The 26,938-nt window shown below is 36.5% G+C and overlaps 2 protein-coding genes across 9 annotated transcripts in view; one reads left to right on the forward strand and one right to left on the reverse strand.

Annotated features, from left to right (window-relative positions):
• The window catches only part of polrmt (polymerase (RNA) mitochondrial (DNA directed)), a 52,542-nt gene extending 30,636 nt beyond the window's left edge, over positions 1 to 21,906 (reverse strand). The window contains 10 exon segments of the mRNA XM_058760096.1: positions 28 to 150; positions 1,902 to 2,693; positions 5,115 to 5,354; positions 5,439 to 5,777; positions 7,691 to 7,840; positions 12,902 to 13,088; positions 18,491 to 18,624; positions 19,320 to 20,167; positions 21,139 to 21,237; positions 21,645 to 21,906. Of these exon segments, the coding sequence (XP_058616079.1) occupies positions 28 to 150; positions 1,902 to 2,693; positions 5,115 to 5,354; positions 5,439 to 5,777; positions 7,691 to 7,840; positions 12,902 to 13,088; positions 18,491 to 18,624; positions 19,320 to 20,167; positions 21,139 to 21,237; positions 21,645 to 21,786 (3,054 nt within the window). The 5' untranslated portion in view covers positions 21,787 to 21,906.
• Positions 18,457 to 26,938, forward strand: part of fgf22 (fibroblast growth factor 22) — a 38,062-nt gene continuing 29,580 nt past the window's right edge. For 5 of the 8 annotated variants that reach the window (XM_058760107.1, XM_058760111.1, XM_058760113.1 and 2 more), the window contains exons 1-3: positions 21,825 to 21,925; positions 26,613 to 26,668; positions 26,802 to 26,922. The gene's annotated coding sequence lies outside the window, so the exon portion shown is untranslated. Of the gene's footprint in view, positions 18,479 to 21,824; positions 21,926 to 22,484; positions 22,504 to 25,958; positions 26,077 to 26,612; positions 26,669 to 26,801; positions 26,923 to 26,938 lie in introns of those variants that run through there. The other 3 variants (XM_058760108.1, XM_058760109.1, XM_058760110.1) reach the window with 3 other exon arrangements.

A 26,938-nucleotide genomic window follows, 5' to 3' on the forward strand; every position in this document is an offset into this window, starting at 1 on the left:
TTCTGGCAGTTCTTAAAGATTCAGTACCTGATGAACAGGGAAATAAGAGATGAATTTGGTGTGGTCGGGGGAGCGTGAGGCATTTGCTATCTCCATACAGCAAGCCAGTGCCTGCCACGGCTCATCTGCATTCATCCACCATTTGCGACCCTGCAAAATAGAGCTGTGACTCTTTGGGGAATGAGGAATGTGACAATCATTTCAATATAACACAAAAAAATATGGCTCAGTCATAGCTCACAGCCTTTAAACATTAAAGGAATGAAACAAATCCTGTACTACAAGTATAATTTTTAATAGCATATGATGATTGTAGTATAATAATATATCTAATGTTGAGTGATAGTATAATATACATATATTCTGTACTGTATATTTTCTGTAACTATATTATATATGATTCGCTACAATATATAATAAATGTATAAACTGTATACTGAAGGGTTATGACCAAAAAATGAATCTCACATCTGTTTTAATGCCATGGGAATCTGGAAAATAATGTAATTAAGTAAAATAATGTAATGTAAAATTAAATGTAATTAAGCATACAATTGTGCATAGTCAGGAAATTAAATAAGCTTATGCAGTTTGTGGTAATATTAATAAACTAAAAGTTGATTTGTTAAATTATTTTCTTTTGTAAGATAAGCATTTTGGTGCTATGATAATTGTATTTAATAATTCAACTTAGAACTATTACTATTATTGTTGTTAATAACAGTACATTGAATTGAACATTATTATTACTAGTACTAATAATAATATTAATAATAATAACTGTTGTAGCCATTTAAGAAAATGTATTTTTGTTTTATATTTATGTTTATATATTATTTGTTTGTATTTTGTTTGAGTTTAATCTGTTAATTATGAAAGAAAATTGTAAACGTCATAAAGGGCGTGGTAATGAATTGGATGGCAGTACGCCAGGAGAAATGGAGTGGGTCAGACAAAAGAAAAGGCCAAAACAATAACAACAATAATAATAATAATAGTAATAATAATAATAAAATATGAAATTAAAACGGTCATTTTAAAATTATTATCAATAATACTAGGAACAATAATAACAACAACAATAGTTATTATTATTAATATCAATAAATTAAATATTTGTATTATTGTTAACATTATAACCACCTTCAATAAAATATTAAAATTAAAAGTTCTAATCACATCAAAATTACTAGTTAGAATTATTAGTATTTTATTTAATTATTCCAATAATAACAACAACAACAATAAAAGTTGTTGTTTTGTTGTTATTATTATTATTATGGCTTAATACTCTGGTCAGAAAGTTAGCTAATACTAATAATAACAATAATGTTAGGAATCCATTAATTAATAATAATAATAATAATAATAATTACTATTATTTTATTCATTTTCAGTTAATACATTTTTATAAACATTACAATGTGCTGTCGTTGATTAATCGCATCCAAAATAAATGTTTGTTTACATAATATATATATATATGTGTACAGTGTATATTTATGTATATATAAATACAAACAAATGCATGTATATATTTAAGAAAAATATGTTATGTTTATATTTTAAATATATTTATATAAAATATAAAGTATGAATATATAAACAAATATTTTCAAAATATATACTTTGTGTGTATTTATAAATACATAATAAATATACACAGTACACATACATATATAATGTAAACAAAAACTTTTATTTTGATGTGATTAACTGTGATTAATTATTTCACAGCACTAATTACAACACATTTACATAATTATAACTACTAGTATTATTTCTTTCTTTCTTTCTATCTTTACTTTCATCATCATCATCACTCCTTGCAAACTCAACCAATGACAGCTCGTTATACACATTATACATATATAATGTAAATGTGCTCTTAAAATGCTTACGTCAAGAGGATGGTCTGCCGAGTCTAGGACGTCCTCCATGATACTCTCAGCATACTCCAGTCGTCCAGCTAGTGTGCTACGCTTCTTCAACCCTGTGAGGTTCACCAGGTGGATCTTCAACCAGTCGAGGCCTTTGGGCCCGAGAGGTCGCCCCTCGGCGAACAGCAGCAATCCCCTGGTCACATCACTACCAAGGTGGTTAAAATAAGGCGGCCGGGGGTACGTACGCCCTCGGAAGTCCATATTGTGCGGAAACCAAAAGATCTTGTCCCTCATGTGGTTGGCGATGGACAGCTTATACAGCGCGTCCATTCGGAGGCTGTGCATCTCCGCCACCTTCTTCTTGGCTTTGACACCGTCCTGTTTCATGTAGGCCTTCTCGGCCTGAGTGTAGGACGGGTCGTGAGGGTTGAAGCGAGGAACCTCGGGCGCTTCGGACAGCGGCGGAGGGATGCAGAGCTTGTCGTTGCCTTTGTCGTTGAAGATGGAGATGATGATGTCCAACAGGGGCTTGTTGATCTTCCAGGGGCAGTTGCCCACCTGATTGAGGGAGTCCAGCACAGCATGGAGATCCTCATCTCGGCTCTTCTCCAGGAGAAGTTGGTGTTGGATGGCTCCATCGGTGGAGCGCATCAGCTTGGTTGGCGTCAACAGGTAAGCGCCGCTCTTCGGGGACGTCCAGGGAATGGGTGGACACAGCATGGGCATGACGTAGGAGTCAAACGTAAGTTTGGTTTCCATCGCAACCCTCTGGATTTGTGTCACTATAGGATGCGGTTTGATGAAGCCAATCTGAGGTGGATGACAAAGAAGAGAGTGAATGAATATTGAGACTTCCCTTAAAGGCATGTCACAAAAAGGACGTTTAACATGGACAATTAAATGCTTAAATGCTGAGACAGATCTACATTAAAAAACATCTCTCGTTGCTAGCTCCCAGGAGGCCTGTAACCCACTTCAAATAAACCAGAGATGATTTATGTGTGCTGCTGGTAAAGTGTTTATGGTGCACAACAGATATAACTGTCTTTGACAGCCGAATAAACAACTTCTATTCAAAGAGAAAGAGAAAGCACATGTACCCACACAAATGGCTACAAAATAGTCCCAGAAATACAATGGATGTGACCGATGAATCATGAAATTCAACATCAAAATATGAATTTGACATGATTAATTTGACGTGATTTGTTTGCATGTTCTTGTAAAAACAAGCAGGGATGGGTATTGATGAAGATTTCGCAATTTGATTCAGAATCATTTGGGTAATTACAGTGATTCAGCATTCAGGGCTGTGTTTCTGATTTGAAGCAGCAACTAATTTTTTTTTTTTTTTAAGTATTCATTAAAAGAGTTGGTTCATAAGATTCGGTCATGAATCAGACTACACTGTTCGTGCTGTATCATTTGGATTCACTAAAATAGAAAAATAGCGAGTTATTTGCTCGTAAATCGAACCACACATGTAGTGCTGTATGTTTTTGAATCATTAAAAGTTTGCAAGAGTTATTTGTTTCATGATTAAACTATTCATGCTGTATATTTTGGATTCCATAAAAAGATCTAGTTCACAAGAGTCATTTGTTCATGAATCAAGCTAAACTTGTTGCACTGTATTTTGGATTAATTAAAAAGGAAACCGTTCACGAGAGTCATCTGCTCATGACACACTGGTGGCTCTGTATGTTTTTTGACTCACAAAAAGAACTGGCTCATAACAGTTATTTGTTCATAAAATGTCAAAACAAGACAGAAAACTGGATTTGTCAAGCCATTTCACTAACCTAAACCTCAAAAAGGTGAGATGGAGATTACCTCGCTTCAAGGTGGCATTTTAAATGTCTCAAAAAGGAATGTGAATCCACCTGACAGCATTCATGCCACATGAATAATCCACAAACGCGCTAAACTGAGAGCTCTTCCCTGCTGCATGGGCCATCTGCAAGCTCAGCGGAGGAACGGGAGTTAAGCTTCGGATCTTTGAAGCCCACAGTGCATGCCGAGAGCCAGGGCAGCAGCGTTGGGAATGAGATTTTCGAGGACAAAAAGGAAACTCTCCCAATCTTTTTGGGCTCTTCCTCCCCCTTTTTGCAATCCCTCGGCGGTTAATCAAACAGGCAATTAAGAGGACAGTAAAAAAGAGATTAGTTTCGCCACAATCCGTCTTCCTCCACTGGCCCACGATCACTTGCACAGGAAAAATGATTCCATAATTCATGAAAACATGCGTGTCCATGAGAGCTTTTAGATGGGGAACGGACGGTTTATGACACGACTTTTAATGGACAGTCATTTGACTGTCTGGCGATGATCAGCCTTCAGTATGGAAGCAAAAACACTTCAGGGACGTGCAGAATTTTAACTAGCATGACTTTGGGCCCTATTTTAACAATCTAAGCACATGGTCTAAAACGTAAGGTGCAGGTACACTTAGGGCGTGTCCGAATCCACTTTTGCTAGTTTCACGACGGGAAAAACGGTCGGCGCGCCCGGCGCTTGGTCAAAAAGGGTTGTCCCTATTCTCTTAATGAGTAATGGGTGTGTTTTGGGCATAACGTGCCATAAACCAATCAGAGTCTCATCTCCCATTCCCTTTAAGAGCCAGTTGCGCTCGCGCCATGGCGGATTCGCTATTTAGATGGCATAATATGCAAGAGCAAAGACTGAACACGTCTTCAGAGAGGAAACGGAGCTGCTCGTGCGCAAGCAAATAGGTAGCCTAATTCTGATACATGCAATGACTATCCATTATGACATTTAGGCATTTTTATATTTACTGTATGTAGCCTACACAATAATAATCTTTTACATTGTAATCCTTTAATTTTTAATATTTGGCAGTGTACGCATGTTGTGGACCCACCTATAAGCGCATATTACTAACATGCTCTTTAAATTAAAAAAATAAAAATACTGTGCCATTGACTTTAGACCAGGTTTTAGTTGGTCACTGGCGTGGTCTATTTCACTTGCCTCAAAATAGCAACGCTCCAACAATGGGCCTGAACACACCTCGTTTTCAGACCAGCACGCCAATGGGCGCACAAATGAGCACAAATGCATTCGCTATTTAAACAACATGGCGCAGGACGTGAAAATTATCACTGCGTCGGGCTGAAACTGGTAAAAAACTCTTGCGTCGCACCTGGCACCGCATTACACCGGGTGTATGATGATAGGGCCCTTCGAGTCTAGCTGGTCTCCACCTCTTACCTTATGATTGCTGCGGAACGTGTACATGTGGTAAAGGACGGGGATGAGCTTCTTGTCTTGAGCGTGATTGAGGATGTTGCTCCAAATTTTGAGCTCACGAACCATCAGGTCAACCAGGACGCTGCCCAGCTGCACCATCAGAACCATCGGCCAAGAGGTGTCGTCACTTAAAAGAGAGGGACCGCTGCACCTCTGCATCTCAAGACTCGCCCAACACTCCCGTGGCAGCATGCCATTGGTCTGTGATGAAACAGGAGGCGATATATAATGTAAAAGCCAATTTGAACATTTGATTCGAAACTGAAGGTCAACCAAAGCTTGTACCTCAGTGTCGTTCGCCAGGAGCTCAGAATACGAGTTGTAGATACTCCCAAGCTTCTCGATCATCTGACTGTGGCTCTTCTGCCGGATGGAGTACAAATTGTAGACACGGTTTCCCATCTCCTCCGCCATGATAAGCAAAGATTCACCGCTGGGTGACAGTTTGTCTAAACTCTGAAGCATGATGTTCACATAATCTTGATCATCCAGGATACACAGGTATGGGTATATGCAGGTACTCCAGGACTTCTGGCTGTTGCTGGATAATATCAGTTTCTTTTCCTTCAGTGTCTGGAGGAGAGCTTTCTCCCAGTGTTTGCGCTGTGTTGCTAGTAATTCTCTCTATAAAAATATAAATGCATTTGGTCACACTTTATTTTAAGGTCCAATTCTCACTATTAACAAACTATTAGCTACAACTCAATAAACTCCTAATTTGCTGCTTATTAATAGTTAGGTAAAGGTAGTTTAACTAAGTTTAGGAAGGATTAGGGATATAGAATATGGTCATTCAAAATGTGTGCTTTATAAGTACTAATGAAGAGCCAATATGTTAAAAATAGGCATGCTAATAATAAGCAACTAGTTACTAGTGAGAATTGTTCCTTATACTAAAGTGTATATAACTAACAGTTTTATATACTTTTGTCAAGGCTTTTATTTTATTTTTTTTTCCACACACAAAAAAAAAAAAATACTATAAAATACTGAAATATTAACTTAAAATCTCATGGGGACTTAGTAAATATTTTAGGAGTTTAGCTGACAAAAAAAGTTTGGGAATCCCTGATATAATACACTACTTTTCCCCATTACAGTAACATACTGAGAATTTGGGGAGAGGATGTGCTTAATTGCCATGAAAATAAAGTGTCTCAATGCTCCTAAAATAGGCTTCATTATCATTTCATTACAGGCTTCAAATTACAAATTATATACTTTTTCCTTGGGATTTTAGGGTGAAATTTGACATTTCTGGGCAGTGTTCATGAGATTCACTCAGATACCATTTGTGGCCTTTACGTTACATCACATTCTCCTCTCAAGCAGCCTGTGGATTTAAAAAATAAAATCTCATATAAATGTAGATGTGAATTTTATGCACGACACAAATTGGGTTCGGTGGGCAGCCAGTGCTGCCCGGCCGAAAGTGGGTCATCTCTTTATCAGGATGCTTTGCTGGTTCCCTGCAGACTGGCGGAGCAGGCGGATGACACAGATCAGTTATGCTGACCCTCCGATGGAAAGGTGACTCTCTCACAGGGCTGGTGGGGCATTACAATGCATTTCTATTCCATTAAACCCTAGCGCAAATGTTGCGGGACCACGGGGGACCTTTCTCGTGAGGGAACACAGACAGTGGAGCAAATGCCAGTTTAAAAAGAAGCTGTTGTGGGAATATAGCTACTTTCAATGCATGTCTGCATTTAGCCAATGGATCACAGCTTAGGTGAAAATCTGGATCCTAAAAAAATATAACGTGTTAACTATTGAAAGGAAAAATTGCCTACACGTGTGTATGTGATTTTGAAAGTCCTCTTTATGGTAGTATGCTATGTTTGGGGATTCCCACTGTGCTTGTTACAGAGAAACCAGTCATAGCAATATTAATTCTGGCCCATAAACGGACATAAATAATTCTTAGTAGGGGAAAGTGGGGTAAGCTGTGCCACTTTTTACTTGTGCTGCCCACTACGCCAAGAGCAATAAAGTAAAAACTAATATTCCTAATAAAAAAACTTGTTTCCAACTAGGAGAAAGTTCAATCATTGTGGAATATGAGAAAACAATCTACATTCCATTCAAATTTCCATCTCATATTTGACAGCATATTATTCAATTTTACATAAACCAAACAAAAAAATGTAATTTTAACATAGTGAGGCCATTTAATAACATTATTTACTGTATCTGTACCATTTCTTAGCACTGGCACATCTTACCCCGAAGCTGGCACACTTTACCCCACAGCTATCATTTTGGAAAAAATACTTAATTTTATAATCCATAGCTAATCTTTAGCCATATTTAAATGTGTTTTATACAATGGCAATGCACCAACACATTTTTAGGCCTGGATAAATTAGTTTTTACCCTAAAAACAGCTATAAATTAGGGGCTTGTTCTAAATACATGGTCATGTGACTAAAATAATGAAGTCTGCTAGATTGTTAGACACAACAACACTGACACATCTTACCCAACTCTGCTATAAATACAATAACGGTAACCTCAGACAGGTTGTGGTTTCATACCATTTTGGCCATATTTTCGGTGACAGGCTTTAAGGCCTCCACAGAGTCAATAGTGATGGTAGTGGCCTTCTCTATACCCAGCTGAAGACTGAACCTGTCACGCAGTTCTTTCAGGCTGAAGTCCAGTTTAGGATATATGGCACCTTCCCTCTGAAACACACAAGATGGGAATCAAGTCAGTAAAACCATAAATTAAATGCAAATCAAATGCACTTTGCTGCTTAGTTTATTAAAAAGAGAATTACTATCTGAGATTCAAATATGGCTCTATTACCTTTTACTTTATTGATTTATTTATTAGTAACTATTTTAATAGTATATCTTATTTATGCTGAATTTCTAATGTAAAAGTTTAACTAAATTTTAAACTTCTACATTTTTAACATTTTTTAAATTGTCCTAAATCAAACTGACAGTTTATTATTATTACTTTTAACAATAAAAGTAACTGACTGCATAACATTTGCTTTGCTATTTTTACATTTATTAGTAACAACTGTATTAGTATAATTTATAATTGCTGACTTTCCAATGCATAACTTTATTTTATTTATTTTTTTTTAATTGTACTAAATTAATGTTGTAAACTGACAGCCTTAATAATATTAACATACTAAGCATTATTATTAATATACCTTAAAATGTAAACATGTAATTTTTATAACATATTTTTAAATGAATTGTAATAAATAAATGTTTTATACCAATGATCCTATTATTAAGCAATTGCATAATATTATAACATCCTGGCACAACCAGTGTGTTTTGTGTGTGTTTGTGTTATATGTGTACAAAATCATAAGAGAGCTCAAGACGACCCGCTAAATAATGAGCGCTGAGAATCTCTCTTCGCCGGAGGCTCTTAAGTTTAATATTACCGGCTCCTTATAACTGGATATGAAGGCTAAGAGGGTTTAAATCTCATTAGGATAAACATAAAAAAAACGATAATTCGACTGCCAATTATGGAGACTATTTACTTCAACCTTTCACAGGCTGCACACTTTGTTATGAGGCCTGATCGAAAGAAGCCACTGCACTTTATGGCCCAATTAAAGAACCAAACATCATTACGTTTAAGTGCACTTATATATTTTAAAAGAACCAAGAAAACAAGCTAGCTAAAATAACCATACGAATGTCAAATGTCAACTGTTTTTATTCTGTCTCGTAACTTCCATGTACGGCCAATTAAAATCCAATGAGGTTGAACAGTCCCACTCTTGCGGGTCTGGCCGGCAGCCAAATGTGTGGCTGCATAAAATACGAACTGTAAATATGGCATATATTATAGCAACAGCTTGCTAAGTGGTGCGGAGATCGTGTTAATGTGGGCTGTGCGTTGACATGTGCAGTCATTTATTATTCGAAGGAAGGCATTGGCGGCCTGCACAAGACATCTGGGAATTATCGCCAAACACATCATGGAAGGGCTGGGACAGAACAGGTCAACCGGAGCGTTAATACTCGCAAGGAGAGAGCGACTGCTAAATCTGTCCTCAATAGAGATCACATGGACTCCGGCCAAAGCAAGCACAAATGTTGTGGAGGGATAAATCATGCCCACGGCGATGACTACTACAGCCCGGCCAGGCAGAACACAAGATGCAGTGTTGTGTACGGCTCGGCAGAGGCCCATATTTCCACAAAGCCACAACCCTGACAAGGAGAAGCACGTGTGGTGACCTCGGTGTTAGGGATGTCTCGTCCCAGTTTTCAATGCTTTATTGAGGTTGTGTGAATAAAGGATGCATTGGGAGGCAAGAAATGCCATTTATGGCAACATCGCAAAATATCTAAATCTAATGCACACAACATGACTTTGAAGTCAAAGACATATTTCAAGAATTGTAAAAAGAGGTAAATGGGATGAATTGGTGGTATTTCCTCACTTAATGCTCAATGACGGCCAATTAATTGCCTTGATGAAAATTTGTGACTTTTGACGGCGACAGTACCTATTATATTCTTCTCAAAGCGAAACTTTTTTCAGAATATTTGCTTGCCATGAGCTAATCTGATCATGATCATGAACTGAAATTTGTCACTGGTCAACATTATCAATCATTAAAATAGTGCTATGGTGACTGTATGGATTAAGACTGTTTATCTGTTAATTAAAATAAAATATTGAAATATTTTTAAAAATTTAAAAGAAAAATTGCAAAAAAAGAAAAAAAACTAAACAATTACAAAAAACAACACCACACACAAATAATAAATGAATAAAATAAATGCCAAAACGACAGAAAACTTCTGCAAGCAGTATATTTAAACATAAATTTAGCTATGACCTAATTTTTCGTTAACAGTGTCAATCATTACAATAGTACTGTTATGAATATCGTACAGTCTGGAGTGAGATCACAGTTTTGTTTTCACTTTTATCAGGACAACAATCATAAATGAAAAAAGAATAAAATAAAATAAAATAAAACAACTAAAAAACAAATGAAAACAAACAAACAGAAAACAAAAAGCACAAGAAAGCAAAACAAAGCAAACAAACAAACAAAAAAACAGCAAAAGCACAACAAAGCAAAGCAAATTCCAACAAAACAAAGCAAAGCAAAAAACAAACACATCACACAAGAAAACATCTGCCAGCAACTTATATTGTGTACTAGTACTGTTATGCATATCGTACAGTCTGGCGTGAGATCACAGTTTTGTTTTGGCTTTTATCAGGACAACAATCATAAATAACAAAGGAATAAAAATAACTACATGTTTAAGCAACATGTTTAAAAGCAAATCTAGGCTGTTGGGCATCTCTGAAAAGTTGCTAAGAGAGTTTCTTTACTCCTTTGTGCTGTGAATTGCAGCATTTTCATCTCAGACCTTCACATGACCCAGTTCTTCTATACTTTCCAGGAAAGTTTCCATTCAAGGTGTTAGGCAGCGGGGTGTGGGTTACAAATGGGCTCATGTGCACCTGCGGTAATGAATCAGTTGGGGAAAAGGGGGGATGGCGGGGAATTGGTTGTGGGGCAGACTGGCCCAATAACACCCCCCAGTGTGCCCAAAAATAGAGCAGGCACCTCTGTTTGAAGGAATTATATAGCAGATGACAGCTGACATGGTAGTGAAACTCGTCATTTTGACACACAAGACAAGTTCAGGCAGGTCTTTTAATGCTGACAGAGAAGACAGGTTATGAAAAGCACCACCTGTTTTATGGTACCAACCTCTACTTCAAATCCAATTTAGCAGTGCAATTAACCTGTTTTACAACCAGGTCACTAACAATTCGCAATGGAGGTTTAATGCAAATGGTCATATCTATATATGAAAAACCCTAACATGAAGAAAAAGGACAACAGCTCCGTTAAAAATTCAGAAGATAAAATGAAAAACTGAATGAATAAAAATGACAAAAAGTGAATTGTATAAATACAATATACAGTGCCCTCCACTAATATTCAAAACAAATTCACAAAATTCCAACCTATCATTCAAGTAAAACAATTGAAAGTGGGGGATCTCATTGTGAAATAAATGCTTTCTCTAGTTTATGTTGGCCACAATTATTGACACCCAATTATTGTAACGTCCTTTTCCCAGGGTAACAGCTCTGAGTTTTCTCCTATAATGCCCGAAGAGTTTGGAGAACACCTGACAAGAGATCAGAGACCATTTCCTTCATACAGAATCTCTCCAGATCCTTTAGATTCACAGCTCCATGTTGGTGCTTCTCTTCAGTTCACTTCACTCATTTTCTATAGGGTTCAGGTCAGCGGACTGGAATGGCCAGCAGAAGCTTGGTTTTGTGCTCAGTGACCCATTTTTGTGTTGTTTTTGAGGTTTGTGTTTGGATTATTGTACGGTTGGAAGATCCAAACATGGCCCGTTATAAGATTTCTAACAGAGTCAGTCACTTATTGATTTTTTATCTGTTGGTATTTGATAGAATCCATGATGCTATGTGTCTAAACAAGATGTCCAGGACCTCCAGCAGAAATATAGGCCCACAACATCAAAAATACAGCAGTATATTTCATTGTACACATGGGGTACTTTTTATCCCTGTGTTCACCAAACCCATCTTGAGTGTTTGCTGCTAAAAACCTAATTTTTTAGTTTCATCTGACCATAGAAGCCAGTCCCATTTGAAGTTCCTCTCGTGTCTGATAACTGAATATGCTGAAGTTTGTTTTTGGATGAGCGAGGAGAATTTTTCTTGAAACCCTCCCAAACAACATGTGGTGATGTAGGTGCTGTTTGACAATTTTTTTTAAGGTTTTCTGACCCCGAGACTCAACTAATCTCTACAATTCTCCAGCTGTGGTCCTTGGAGAGTCTTTAGCCACTCAAACTCTCTCACCGTGCATTAGGACGATATAGACACACGTCCTCTTCCAGGCAGTTTCGTAACATTTTATGTTGATTGGAAATTCTTAATTATTGTCCTGATGGTGGAAATGGGACTTTTCACTGCTCTAGCTCTTTTCTTAAAGCCACTTCACTAATTTGTGAAGCTCAATTATCTTTTGCTGCACATCGGAAATATATTCTTTGGTTTTTCTCATTGTGATGGATGATTAAGGGAATTTGGGCTTTGTGTTCCTCATATTTATAATCCTGTGGAACAGGAAGTCATGGCTGGATAATTTCATGCTCCTAGTCACCCTGGTGTGCTAAAAAATGTAAATATGTATGGGAATATACTTCAGAGATATTTTACTCATAAGAATTTCTAGGGGTGCCAATAATTGTGGCCAACATTCATTGGAGAAAAACATTTACAATCCCCATCACAATGGGGATTTTTTTCCCCACTTTCAATTATTTTACTTCAATGATTGGTTAGAATTTTGTGAATTTTTTGAGTGAAAGATCAAAAGGATAAACAACGCTTTCTACTCGAATCCTGAAAAAACAACATAAAACTGTTTTCAACATTGATAATCACATCAAATGTTTCTTGAGCAGCAAATCGCCATATTAGAATGATTTCTGAAGGATCATGTGACACTGAAGACTGAAAATTCAGCTTTGCCATCACAGAATAAATGACATTTCAAAATATATTCAAATACAAAATATGTTAAATTGTAACAATCTCACAAATTTCACAATATCACTGTTTTTACCATATTTTGATCAAATAAATGCAGGCATGGTGAGAATAAGATTAAAAACATAAAAAATACTACTCGTCCCAAACTTTTAAAGAGTAATATAACGTAACGTAACGTAATGTAATGGTACCTCAGCATAAAACTGTTTCACCAATGGCAGGGAACAGACAGGCTGATCTTTGGATACACTGGGTTGGTATTCAGGATGCACCAAACGGACGGCCTTCAGAACCATTTCTCTTTCATCCTTTTTAAACACACACTGTCTGAAAACGTCATCCACGGACAGGCCGTCCATTTCCATCTGCTGCAGACACCTGTATGGACCAGAAAAAAGATGATTAGATTTCACAATAACATCTATTTGAAGCTGGAGCGTTATTTTTTTCATTGTAACTTTTTAATACCAGATTAATATGGTCTTGTTTTTTCAAGTTCATTGCAATTGCGGACTAAATTCCCAGATGAAATTGTTTTTTTTTTAAATGAATGCAAAGGTGGATGGGAAAGGCCTTATAATGAGAAAACCTCCACGACCGCAGCACCTGGGCTCATAGCACTGACTGGCGGAGTGTCGGAGTGGAATATCAAATATTTGCATTGACACAGAGCGCCTTCGAACAGAACGTTCTGCTCCCTCTGGTAGTGGGTGTCAGATAGGCCACTGCCATATGTCCAAGAATTACAAGGCCATGTTTATTCGAACAGAAAAAGTGTGAATAAAGTCAGAGCCCTACGCAGCTGGACTGCTCACTGTTGATGTAGAGTTATGTTCCTGCCGTGGACAGAATACAAATTACAGCACACTGGAAGAGAGAATGAGAGTCTGTGCCAGAGAGAATAAGGAAGGAATAGCTGACGACAGTCTACCAAAATAATTGAAAAAAAGTTCAACCAAAAATGAAAATCTGCTGAACATTTCCTCACCTTCAGGCCATCTGAGATGTAGATGAGTTTGTTTCTTCATCAGAACGAGGAGCGGATTTTTTTAAAAGTCGGAGCATCGTGGTTTTCATTTGCTCCAAGTGCACTCCACGACCACTCCATCACGAGTACAATTCATGCCAACGACCCGTAATATAACTGCATATTTAGCAAGAATTCACGTGTTAAACATATTTATCTAGCTTGATAGACAAGGATGATTCAAATCAGAAAGAATGTGAAGGTTATGATGACGGCAATGGACATGAGCGGAAAGTTAGTTCGCAAAGAATTAAGTTTGTTCCTTCGAGATACTGAATATTTTCAGCTGAAAGCATGATTTAAACAAGTACTACAATATATATTTACACGCAATCACTCTCTCAATAATGCATTCAAACAAATGTAATCTTACAGTGCTACTTCATCTGTATCCGATTTGGAATGAGCTGAAATCTCTAAGAAATGCATCAATCCGTAAGTAAAATAACTGACGAAAACGTAGTTATTTTCATCACAAACAATTATACCTTTTAATGCTGACAACCATGTTATTAGCTTGTCATGTGGTTGGACAAAAGTTTGCACACTAGTGTTCCAATAAGCCACTTTGAAACTCTCCTGTTATTTTATTCATTAATATACGTTATGAACAGGACTGTGATATTTCGAACATACTGAAATACTTTAGACGCGGAGCGGTGTTTCTGATATCAGTGAGCGAGGAGTGGAGCGGGAAATGGTGAACCCGGAGCGGAGTGATTATTGAATGCGTGGAGCGTGGAGGGGAAACTGTTGACGCTCCACTCCACTCACGTACTCTGGTTTGGACTCTCATTCTGACGGCACCCATTCACTGTAAGAGCATTCGTTGGTGAGCAAGTGATGTAATGCTACATTTCTCCAAATCTGTTCTGATGAAGAAAAAAAACTCATCTACATCTTGGATGGCCTGAAGGTGAGTAAATTTTCAGCAGATTCTCATTACTGTGTGAACTATTCCTTTAAGTAACAGCCCAAGCTCCTATTTAATACATAATTCAGAACTGTAATGCATTCAACAAACCTGGAACTACTTATTCAACATGTAAGGTCTGCAACTGGTTGAGATATCTGACATTGCCAGGAGGCTGCAGGACAGACTGGGTTATTCCTAAACCTCTGAGAATGCAGTGATGGTTTCCAAAGCAACAGGCTTCTTTGGGAGGGAAATGCACAGATGATGCGTCATCAGTGCCCCCTAGTGGGCGCACAGCGAGCGGAAGAAGTCACCTAGGGCAATGTAAGGCCTTAAGACATGCCTTTACCCTTTCCATCTTGTGCGTGACAGATGAACAACCGCATCATTACCTCCTGAGGGTTGCATTCAATACTCTTGTAAATGTTAAACCCTCAGCTGATGCAAATGCAATTAGGAGAGGCGGAAAACTCTATATCAGGGTAATCCTGAAGCATTCTTTAAAGGCTCATCTCTTGTTGGGGACAAAGGAAGCTGATGTAGAGGTTGGTGAGAGTTGACTCTGCTTAGGCTTTCTGTAGAGTGTTCAAAGTGCTGCTTTTGTTGCATTTGCCAAATGAATGTCTATGCAAAAGTGTTTTTGGCCGAGCAGAACTAAGTGGAGTAAACCTTACAGTGGGCGGCATATTTCATTTAATTTTGGATTGCACAGAAATATCAGTACCAATATTCATTTGATATTGAATTTAATAAATATTCAATATCGACCAACTATATATTTAATTGTATATGTTCATTTCCAGATTTTTTGCATTTATCTAACACTCATTTGAAGTTTATCATTAAGACACTAATAATTTAATAACACTGTTAAATGTAATCCTTAGCAAATGTCAAAATCAATATGCATTAGGTGTTCTTTTAGTATTATATATATATATATATATATATATATATATATATATATATATATATATATATATATATAATTAATATTCTGTATTGGCTATATTAATTTAGTTTTCAATTTAATATCAGTGTGCGCTTTATTCATTTTTTTATGTGGCAGTCACATAAGTTTTGTTTTTACTTTTAATAAAATATTTTTATTTAGCTTTAATTTATTTGTACAGTATTTCAGTTTTAGTATTTTAGGCAACATTTTCAAAGTTTCATTTTTCATTGTAACTATATATTTGATTTCAGCTTTATTTCAATGAATGAAAATTGTTTTAATAATTTTAATCATTTAGTTAACAGTAACATTGCTGGTACATTATAATTTTGTAATCCCTAAATTCACTTGTAGCACCTAAAACCAATTCACTTTTGTGTTTACTGTTTTGTTTTTCATTTATTTCGGCAAAATTGTACTGAATTTTAACATCGCCCATTTATAGGTTGAATGTTTACAAACCTAATCCAAACACATGTGGTGTGAATTCGGATTCAAATGCTTTCAGTGTGAATGGTCAGATTAGGTTTGTGATTCGGGCAATATTTCGTGCCCATCCAAATTCAATAATTTTTTGCAAACTCCTTCCTACAGTAAACTATGTAACATTCACCGTAATAAAGTGAACGAGTCAGCAATTTTGGACACATGTACCTTGTGAGGTCAAGATGTCAAAATTTCCAGGTTTCAATCTATTCTTTCCACACTGAAAGCTCTTAGGATCATGTTGATGCTTACATTACCGGCTACTGACTACACTGTTATTACAATCAAAACAACAGTGAACGGCTGGTCCTAAAGATCGTGACTTGAAACCAAATGTGCAAAGAGGACAACAAGTTTGGATTGCAGCGAAAGATGCAACAACCGTGCCGCATGAGAGCTGAAAGACAAATTGAAACTGTGGCAAGGCGAACAAAGAGAGACAGATAGGTAAAAAATAGGCTCCTCTGGGGTTTGTAGAAAGAAGACTTCCACTGCACAACAGTGTGTGTTTGCCATCAGCTTACAGTGATCGATCACCCAACCAGCTGCCACAAGCCACCCTGCACCTGTTCCTCTGTGCTGTCATTGGGCGGCACATTATTTGCCTCAGCAGTCACCTTTAGCACTAATCAAATGCAGATACTTTGCATTAAGCTTTACAGATGCACAAAGGCCTAATACAATCAGTTAGATCACTTAAAACAGTTAACAGTGTGGTAACAAAGGGCACAACTGTCTGGTGCATTTAAAACCAACATGAATCTCGTCATTTTAAGATGTTTAGCAGTTCAAATTAAAATATACACTACCGCTCAAAAACTTTTTGCAACTATGGGTGATTTATGTTTTTAAAAGAAGTCTCTTAAACTTGCCAAGTCTGCATTTATTAAATCAAAAATACAGTATCAATAGAAATATTGTGAAATAATTTTATAATTTAGCATAGCTGTTTTCTGTTTAATGTATTTTAAAATGTAATTTATTCCTGTGATGGAAAAGCTGAATTTTTAGCAGTCATTCACGTGATCCTTCAGAAATTATTCTGATAAGTTAACTTAACTTATGTACAAGAAACAGTTATTAGTAATAATAATAATGTTGAAAACAGTTGTGCTGCTTAATATTTCTGTGGAAAATGTGATACATGTTTTTGAGAATTCTTTGATTAATAAAAAATGGGGGGAAAAAATAGACATTTTGAAATAGAAATCTTAAGAACATTCACTTTTGATCCATGTAATGCATCTTTGCTCAATAAAAGTATGAATTTCTTTCAAAAAGAACAGCAGTGTAGATATTTTGACCATTTTGAAACACTGAGAGAGGTTTCAAAATATCTTCTTTTGTGTTCCACAGTAGAATGAATTTCAAATCGTATTGATTACTGACTAATTAATAAAATTAAATCACAATTGCATTTGGATTATAAATGCTTGCTGAGAAAACACTCCAAATGAAGACAATTTAATTCAAAGATATTTGATATTTACTCTAATATATATTAAAACATAGAAATGTTTAATTATATATTTTATTAAATAATTATACTAAATTAAAAAGGGACAGCCCTAATGACAATTTAATATATGTGACAATGTAAAAGTGAGGCAAGAAATAAAAAAAATAAATAAAAAAAACACACACACCAAAATCTGTGATCTGGCCTCATTCTGTCAAGGAGCTCCTCGTATAAATGCAAGTGAGGAGGTGTTCGTCTGCTAAATTCTTCCACCCGGAGATGAGCAGCACACAAAACAAATAGATGACCAGAGAGAAAATGGCGGTCCACTGAGTTAATGCTCTTTAGATGAATGACCACAATTTGAATTTCTATTTTTGGACACGGTTAAGGCAGGCTCAGAATAATCCTATAGTGCTATGGATGAATGGATCAGTTCATGGACGATGAAAAAACATAAAAGCATATATATGAGCGTCATTACGAATTTGCATGTTTATCAATTTAATTTGGATTCTTATAGGGAATCTAAAGAGAATGCAGGAGTCTTTGTTACACATGAATTACTGCATACTGCAACACTGACATCTAGAGACACAATCTGGAACTGTCAATCTATTAAACAATGTGACAATGTGTCATATTGTTATTGAATATTTGAACACTCTAAAACTGAATGATTGTGTCACCTTTGTACATTTCTAACTGTTCCAAAACCCCTTCCGGGTCATATTTCAACCCCCGCCCCCAACCCTAGCTCCAACCCTGATCAAACTCACCTACCTGTGATTTTCTAATGATCTTGAAGACATTGATTAGCATGCTCAGGTGTGTTTGATTAGGGTTAGAGCTAAACTCTGCAGGAAAGTGGATGTCGTGGGCCAGATTTGAGGATCCCTGACCTATGTGATTGGAATACACTGAAGTAAGTGTTTACCTTTTAATGATCCATGTTTGACACTCAGGCATGTGGCCCATGCACTCCAGAGCAGCACTGTAAGATGCAACGTTGGGTTTCAGACCTGCTTCTTCAATCAGAATGAACAAGCGACGAATGTGATTGAAGGAACCCTGCAAAGCACAGTTAAAAATGGCTTTAAATAGAGCATAACAGAACAATACTACAAAATTATAAACTGGAACAAGCAAGAAATAAATAAATGATAAAATAATTTTTGAAATGTAAAATTATACAACATGTAAAACTGAAGGAAGAGGAACAAGCAAAATACTGAAACTATTAAAATATTAAAATACTTAAAAAATAAAAAATGTTTTGTTAAATATGTGGACTCTGACATAAATAGCATTCAAAAGTTTTTTTTATAAATTAATACTTTCGTGGCAGCAAAATATAAATGCTGTTCTTTTGAATTTTCTATTCATCACATAATTAAAAAAAAAAAAAAAAGTCACTTTTCATGAAAACATTAAGCAGCACAACTGTTTTTAAGATAAGAAGAAATGTCTCCAAATATCAGAATGAACTCTGAAGGATCATGTGACACTGAAGACTGAAGTAATGGCTGCTGGAAATTCAGCATTGCCACTACAGGAATAAAATTACATTTTATATAATATATTTAAAGAAAATGCTATTTAAATTTGTAATATTTCTGCAGTATTACTTTTTTAATCAAAAATGAGTAAAAAGAGAGATGCACATGGATCATCATTACGATTTATTTCATTTTGTTATTTGTTTACTATATTTTTTATTTAAAAAATCTTAATATAATGCAAAAAGAGAGATGCTTAATACATACTCTTTTGGCCCACATCCTCATCACGATGTTGTAGGCGCTGATAGACAAGTGAATTCGTTTGGATAATTGACGGTGATGAGAAAGTAGCCAGCCTTGAGCTCTAGCTACATCATCGATGAAAACACATGCCTCCAAGTAACAGCGGATTCTGAGCTGAGGATCTCCATAGCGGTTTCCCTCCTTATCCTCCAGAAGCTTTTCAGGAGCACTCAAGCTCTGCTGGTCGATTTCGTTGTCTACATCAAGCTCCTCTACCTCAACAAATTCTTTATCTGCCAGTTTCTCTTGTGTAGACATCTCAGAAACACAGTCAACTTCACTGCTGGAGATCTTCTGCACTCCTGGAAACCTGGCGGCTAAACTTTCTGAGACTCTCGAAACCTTCTTTTTAGGCTTTTTTTGGACAGCACTGACTTTGGAGGACGTTGTGGTAGACGCAGAGGCTTTGGAGTCTTCTACTTTAGTTTTTCTCTCACTTATTTTGCCTGTTGTGATGGTCTTTGTAGATGTACCAGGACGCATCGAACTCCCTTTGCTGTTTTTACCCACAACTGTCTTGTCGTGCATTCTATGTGAAGTTTGTTTTTTGGGATTAATCCACTTTTCACGCTTGAGTTTCTCCATCCAGCGACTTGCATTAGTTGTGAAAGACGTGACACCTTCAGTTCCACCTTTTTTTGCAGATGGCCCCCTTTTAAGCATTTCTGCTTTTTCTCCCGGCAAGTTCTTTTGACTATTCCCAGGTGATGTTTTCTGTATTTTCTGCTGGATTTTGATGATTTGCACCTTTGAATGTTTGACGTCTACAACGGCGTCAGATTGCAGTTGCTGGATTCTGGCCTCCAGAACTGTGAAAACATTTTTTAAGAGAAAGCTGTAGTTCACATGACAGTATTATGCACCTATAAAAAAGTACACTTTATTTTACTTAACAATGAACATATATTAAAGTTAAATCATTTTTATATGTATTTCACCTGCTTGATTGTTTATATCAACGCATATTGTAAACTTTTTGGAATTGTATCACCCAGTAATATTTTTACATTTGGATATACAAGCACATTCAGCTTCACCCACATACATACTTGATGCTCACATAAAGCAATATAAGCATCAAAGATGAAAAGGGTTACTCAAGCATCAACGCGATAAAAAAAAGTTTAATACAGTTTTAAAATGTGTTGTTTTTTTTTAAACAAAATTTAAATTAGCATGCGTTTCCTGTTGAATTTTTTTTTAAACTCTAAAATACACACTTTACTTGCATATAGTATGCTTTTAATGTATATAAAATGACTATAATAAATTTAATTTGACGCGGACACCTAAATGTGACAGCTGGTCTTTGACCCTATACAGCAAAACTTCATTGTAAAATGTAAGCTATATTATCTCACAACTCTATATATAAAATAGGATATATACAGTACAGTAAGTACACAACTTCATCTGCATACATAAACTCACATAACATATACACTACATAGTGAATCTTAATTGCTGAAATGTTTACATCATTGTAAAATATAAACTATAATATTGTCCAGCTCTAATCTGCTAACTGTGACTACAGGGCATGAAGATATTAAGATAATATACACATTATAAACATGTGTTTTTTCTGTAAAGCTGCTTTGAAAGAAAGCACAAGTTTTGTGCTTTTGTGAAAAGTGCTGCATAAATAAAACTGACTTAGCTTGAAATTAAAATCTAAATAAATATTACCCAACCAAACATCATACAGCCAATTTGTTGTTCTCTTATAATATCAATGATTAATATTAGATGCACAATCATAAGTGAAAATATACCACACCATCCAACAACTGAGACTGTTCACAGAATCTTTTCTTCCCATCTTCCTTCTTAGGGACGGCTGAATAGTGTCTTTGGTAAATTGTAGCCCATGTTTTGTCTGAAAAATGACAGATAAAACGGTGACCTAAAAAGTTTACCAACTCTACTGTTTGTTTTTGGTGCTGGAATACAAAACGAGACATAACATCTAATACAACAAAGAATCAACACAGACATAATGGATTCGATATACATCAAAGAAAAAACGAAAATGTGCATAAAGAAGTAACAATCATCAAATTGTTTCAGCATCATTGTTTCATGTTCATGTCAGACTGTTATTTATTAAAGCCTCCTTGACATTGAGACATTAATGATCATCGATGTAAACAACAGTCAATGCTAGACTTTTTTGCAGTGATTATTTCAACGTACATTTAAAATATACCAAACAAATGACAGACTTAATGTGATTTGAAGGACAAGACAGATGACAGCATGACAGTAAAACTTTCATTACGTTACCTTGTATTTGTCTTTCTCCATTACTCCGTATTCTGAGACACAGGTGGCAATAATCACCATTCAGAAATCTCTGAACACTTCTGTCAACCGCACAACTGCGAGTTAAAGCAGCTGAATAGGCACACAGTCTCAAAAGTGACATGTTGTTATGATAGTTTTGAAACACCGCGTTATCCGGTGCAGAAGGCCGCCATTTTGTTCAGACCTGACTAGTTCATAAGCGATAAGAGGAGTTCAGACATTAAAGAGCGACGAGCAGATCGACCAAATCTCATATTGAGGTAGGATGAAATACCTGCTAGTACTGTACATCACATGTAAGCTGTATCATGTAATCACTTATTTCATGTAAGCTTTAGGAAATGATCTTAACAACACAAGGGGAAAATAGGGGCAAGTTGACTTTTTTAAATATAATCCGCTACAAAAACCTTGTTATAGGGTATCAAGGTTGTCTTCAACCTAAATCCACTTGTTAAATCTCTTTATTTGACTAAATATGCTTATGTTTAGTATAATAAAAAGTAGTATTTTTCTATTTGTGAAGGCTCAGTTTGACAGCATTTGTTTGTATATTAATATCGCCTATATATAAAAATGAAGCGGCCAATTTAATTCAAGTTTTAAGATATTAAACGATTTATTTGAAATCAAATGATATGTGATTTCAAAATGCCTGTCTTGGTTAGAAACTGAACAGTAGATGGCGAACTTTGCCAAGTTAGCCTACCACGCGGTCCAGTAAGTATTTGCCTCAATATTTGCCGCGCAAAGTAGGGTACACAAATGCGTCCTTCAGTTTTTCACTTTATGCGCCGTCTTTCTTTGTTTTGTGAAGCACGAAGCTTGATATTTGTAGGTAAATACGCTATTTTCTGTGTGGTTGAGTGATTTAGGCCTAGGAAATATTTTGTATTCATATTTGAATACATTAATCTGTGGATGCGTGTTGCCATTTGAACAGTCAAGCTGTCCTTACTTCTGTTAGATGTTTGGCTGACTGAACTTGTCGCTAATTAAATCTTTGTATCATAATGTTAAATTAAAAATGAAAGCGGATGATGAGAGTAACAAATAAAGCTGGGATCACTAAAATTTAAAGAATAAGAATAAGAATCCTTCCACAAGAAAATATTACCAGCTATTGTCAAAATAATAATAATGTTTCTTGAGCACCCTGATTCAGTGCTTATTAGAATGATTTCTGTAATGATCATGTGACACAGAAATGGTTGCTGAAAATTCAGCTTCACCATCACAGGAATAAATTACTGTATTTTTAATCAAATAACTGCATTAAAAAATCTTATTGACCCCAATTAGGCTATTTAACATAATTTAATTAGGCTCTCTGAAATGTATCTAAATTTTGAAATAAGTCATTTATATCGACAGTTCGATCATCAAAGTAGTTGTGCATATCTAGTGGGTGGAGATCAGACGTTGTTTGTCGCTAGGGTCATCTTTCTGACAGGACCATTTTATGTTTCAAGCTCTGGTGTGACAGTCATTACTGGGTGACTAGCTGTCAACAAAAGGGGAGAAGAGAGCCATTCAAGACCCTGAAAATAACTGCAGCTAGGACAAGGCTGCCGTTCTCTTGGACTCTGATATTCAGTCTTCTTTGCACACCTATATGAAGGGTGTGTTTCTTTGTTTTTAGAAGTAGGAGCTGCTTTTAAAATGTTCACTTGATTAGCCAATGCTTCATGCAAGTATGAGTTGAGGTTTTGGAAAAAGGACAGTAAAAAATTCTGGAAAGAGACAAATTCTAAAAATAATAGTCTACTAATAGTAAAAATATAGAAATAGTCCGCTAAACATACCAATGCTAGGTGTATTTTACAACCACATTGAGAGGGTTAGCATACCCTCATGCAACACATTTAGGAAAATCTCTCCACACCTGTCAATACTAGTCGATGCTTAAAATATGTAAAAATAATATCCTCACGGCACTTTAAGGCAGATTTGTTTGCGTTTCCACAATCAGTACCAAATATCTCCCACATCTGAGACGCATCTCTCTTTGATTATCGCTAATGATGAAAGTCCACCAATCATATCCGCAATCTTTTTTTCTTTAAAAAGTAACAGTCCATTTGATCACGTGTAGATCTCTGTCAACTATCCCGAGAGGACGAAGACTCTCAGGAGCTGTTAATCAGATAGACTGCTCACTTATCACTGGTTTCAGCTACAATGGACAATGGTCACGAAGCAGGAAATGCAAATAGGCTTGTTGTAGATTGATCTTCAGTTGTGGCGGCAGTGGACAGATCCTGAATTAGAAACGGATGTTTATGCAGGCGACCGCACAGTGTGGCACTCTGGTTATCTCGGCCACCTGCGTCGGAGGAATCTAACAGGAAGTCTGTGGTTGACATGAGAGGGTTTCATAGTACATTGCCTAACTGCAGTGTGATAGTATGATTCACCACAATCTTATTTCAAAATAAGCCAATAATGTGGGAGTGGCAAAATAACTAGACTATGGAATACGTGTTATGAAAAATTAAACAAAATGATTTAGGCTGATGCCATTTATCGTTAGATATAAATGTCAACTGAGGTAGTCTGAAGTGAAATGGAGACCAAGTTCGTGTTGGCAGTGGAGGTGGGTGATGGAGGGGGACTGGAAGAGACTCCGTATGTTAGCAGGAGAGAGAAAACAATTAATAATGGGAGCTATTAGGGGGAGCTTGTCGGCGCAAAGAGGAAGGTCAGGTTTCAGGCCCTTTTGGAGGACTTTGATGGTACAAAACAGGCCTCATTACTGAGATATTATCTCCATTCATACACTTCCAGAGTTGATGGGAGCCCTGCTGGGAAAGATTAGGTTCCTTTCGCCAGTGAACATCCCACATGGCCGAACAGATTTTCTCAGCTCAGGGCGCAACCGGCATAGCATGGCATCATGGGAGCTAAGCAGAGGCCTATTGACGGCCAACGATGTGTGGAATTAGAGATAGTTACCTTTTCTCTGAGGTCATGTCAATCAAGATTAAGTTTCATATGTTTTTCTTTTGCTTGTTTGTTTTCCAGTACATTAAATACACAGTTTTTCAGTATCTGTAAAATATTTGACATTTAAAAATTGAGAAGAATACTGTTCAAAAGTTGGGTATCAGTAAATTGTTTTTAATGTTTTTGATAGAAATCTCTTAAGCATACAATAATATTGTAAAATATTATTATAATTGAAAATAACTATATAAAGATATTTTAAAATGTAATTTATTTCTGTGATGGCAAAGCTGAATTGTCAGCTGTCAAATACTCCAGTCTTCGGAGTAACGTGATCCTTCAGAAATCATTCTAAGATTCACTGCCAGCCATGTTTAAGATTTCTTGAAATGTTTAGATCATGGCAGTTGTGCTGCTGTGTCCTGAATGAAAGAGCTGTTTTGTGGACATGCATTTAGCTGAGGGACTAGCATCAACATATTAGTTTGAGCAAGTTTATCATCACATCTGACATTCGTATGGGGACAGAACTTTGTTCTTGAGCTTCTAAGTGCAACATCTTACATTTCTCCTAAAAGAATCTAATTACCATCAATTTCCAAGGAAACAGGAGCTGATCTCATGGACATCCGGGGTCATTGAGTGTGCTGGAGGGGCACAAGATTGCTCATACCATATGTGCATGGAAGGGTACATCTGTAAAATAGACAACAAGCGAGTCAAAAAAGAAACAACAAAGCAGAAGTTATATAAGTTTAGCTTTTTGTCCATATTCTATATATATATACATATAAGTCTGATGACTTTCCTGTTTCTGATCTCCACATTTCTGGTATGACCTAAATGAACATTATTTGGACTTTTTTGAGACTTCAAAGATTTGAAATTATCTGAATAAAATGACGCTGGTGCTTTGCTGCGTTCTAAGTTCTAGGTTTTTGGGGGGTTGTTGAGGGCATTGCTATCTGGTTCATAAGATGTTCTGAGCAGTTTTAGGAGCATTGCTATGTGGTTGCTGCTGTGTTTTTTTTGGGCATTTCTTTGTGGTCAAAGTCAAAATAGCCCATCTCCATCTTTCTATTTGTAAATTTTCTGGTCCTTAGATAAAGCTCAGGTAATCCAACAACCATAAATCACATATCTCATTGTTTAGAAAAGTAATACCTCTCCTGAATTAACTATAATATGGGGTATTACACATGTCTGAACAATTAACGGAACAGGATGAGCTCAAAGTTTAATACTTACTTTAACGTTTGTTCAGAACCCTAATCTTAAGTATGAGCAAGTAATAGTTATTCTTGCCTTAGAAAGCTTCACTAATTAAATTTGCATCCACTTTTACAGCTTTTTCTCAGACCGTAACCAGCTGTAGAAGCAAGCAGCATGACAGTGATGGGTACTTTTCTGTGCCATCCATTTTTGTGAGGTGCATAAACGTTGGTGGGGAGGAGAGAAATTAAAGGTAGGGGTCCACTTCAGTTAGGTTTAATTGGGGATGAAGGACTAAGATGTACGAGACTATAAAAAAAGACTAGGCTTTGAAGTACAGTAGCAAGGAACCCAAAGGCCGATATGCCCAAGGAGAAGGGAATGACTGCGGGGAGCTGAAAAAGACTGCAGACTGCTGTCTCCATAGGCTTTTATAGGCCAAGTATGAGTGCTAAAGATTCAGAGACCTATTAGTTAACTAGCTACAAAGTGTGAAGTGACTGACTCTTCCCGGTAAAACACACCTTCAAGATCATTTTCACCCTCTGCCCCTGGGCTGCACACTTCATTGAAACCAGGAGGATATGGAAAGTATGTTAGTGTTTCAGAGCAGAGGTTCACTTAGACAAGTGTGGCACCGCATACCAGTCATCTGAGTAAAGCTCACAACATCTTGAAGACAGATAAACAAGGAGGTTGTAAATATTTTACTTGGTGTCATATCAGAAAAAGAGCACTTTTTAGGCTCCCAGCTGTTCATGAATAAAATGTCAGTGTCATATTGACCAGGTCAGAAGCTGACTAAAATGTACATTGGGACTGTCCACATACAAGTGCTATTACAGGTAAGGGAGACTTCATCTTTGCTGCTCAAATTTATCCATTTTTAAAGTGGTTATAAACCTTAGCTTTACTTCTGTACATACTAAATTGAGTGCATTTATTACCTGTTATTTACCTGATGATTAACTTCCACAGACGCTTTAAATCACTTGTGATGGCAACAGTTTATTTTGGTTCAGAGCGGGATGTAAAGTGATATGACACATCTGAGGATGATCAGTTTCCAGAAGGGAAATGCATGACAGTACGATAAAAGGTAAACAATATTGAGA

Source organism: Onychostoma macrolepis, chromosome 22 (assembly GCF_012432095.1).
Source record: "Onychostoma macrolepis isolate SWU-2019 chromosome 22, ASM1243209v1, whole genome shotgun sequence".
Lineage (NCBI taxonomy): Eukaryota > Metazoa > Chordata > Actinopteri > Cypriniformes > Cyprinidae > Onychostoma > Onychostoma macrolepis.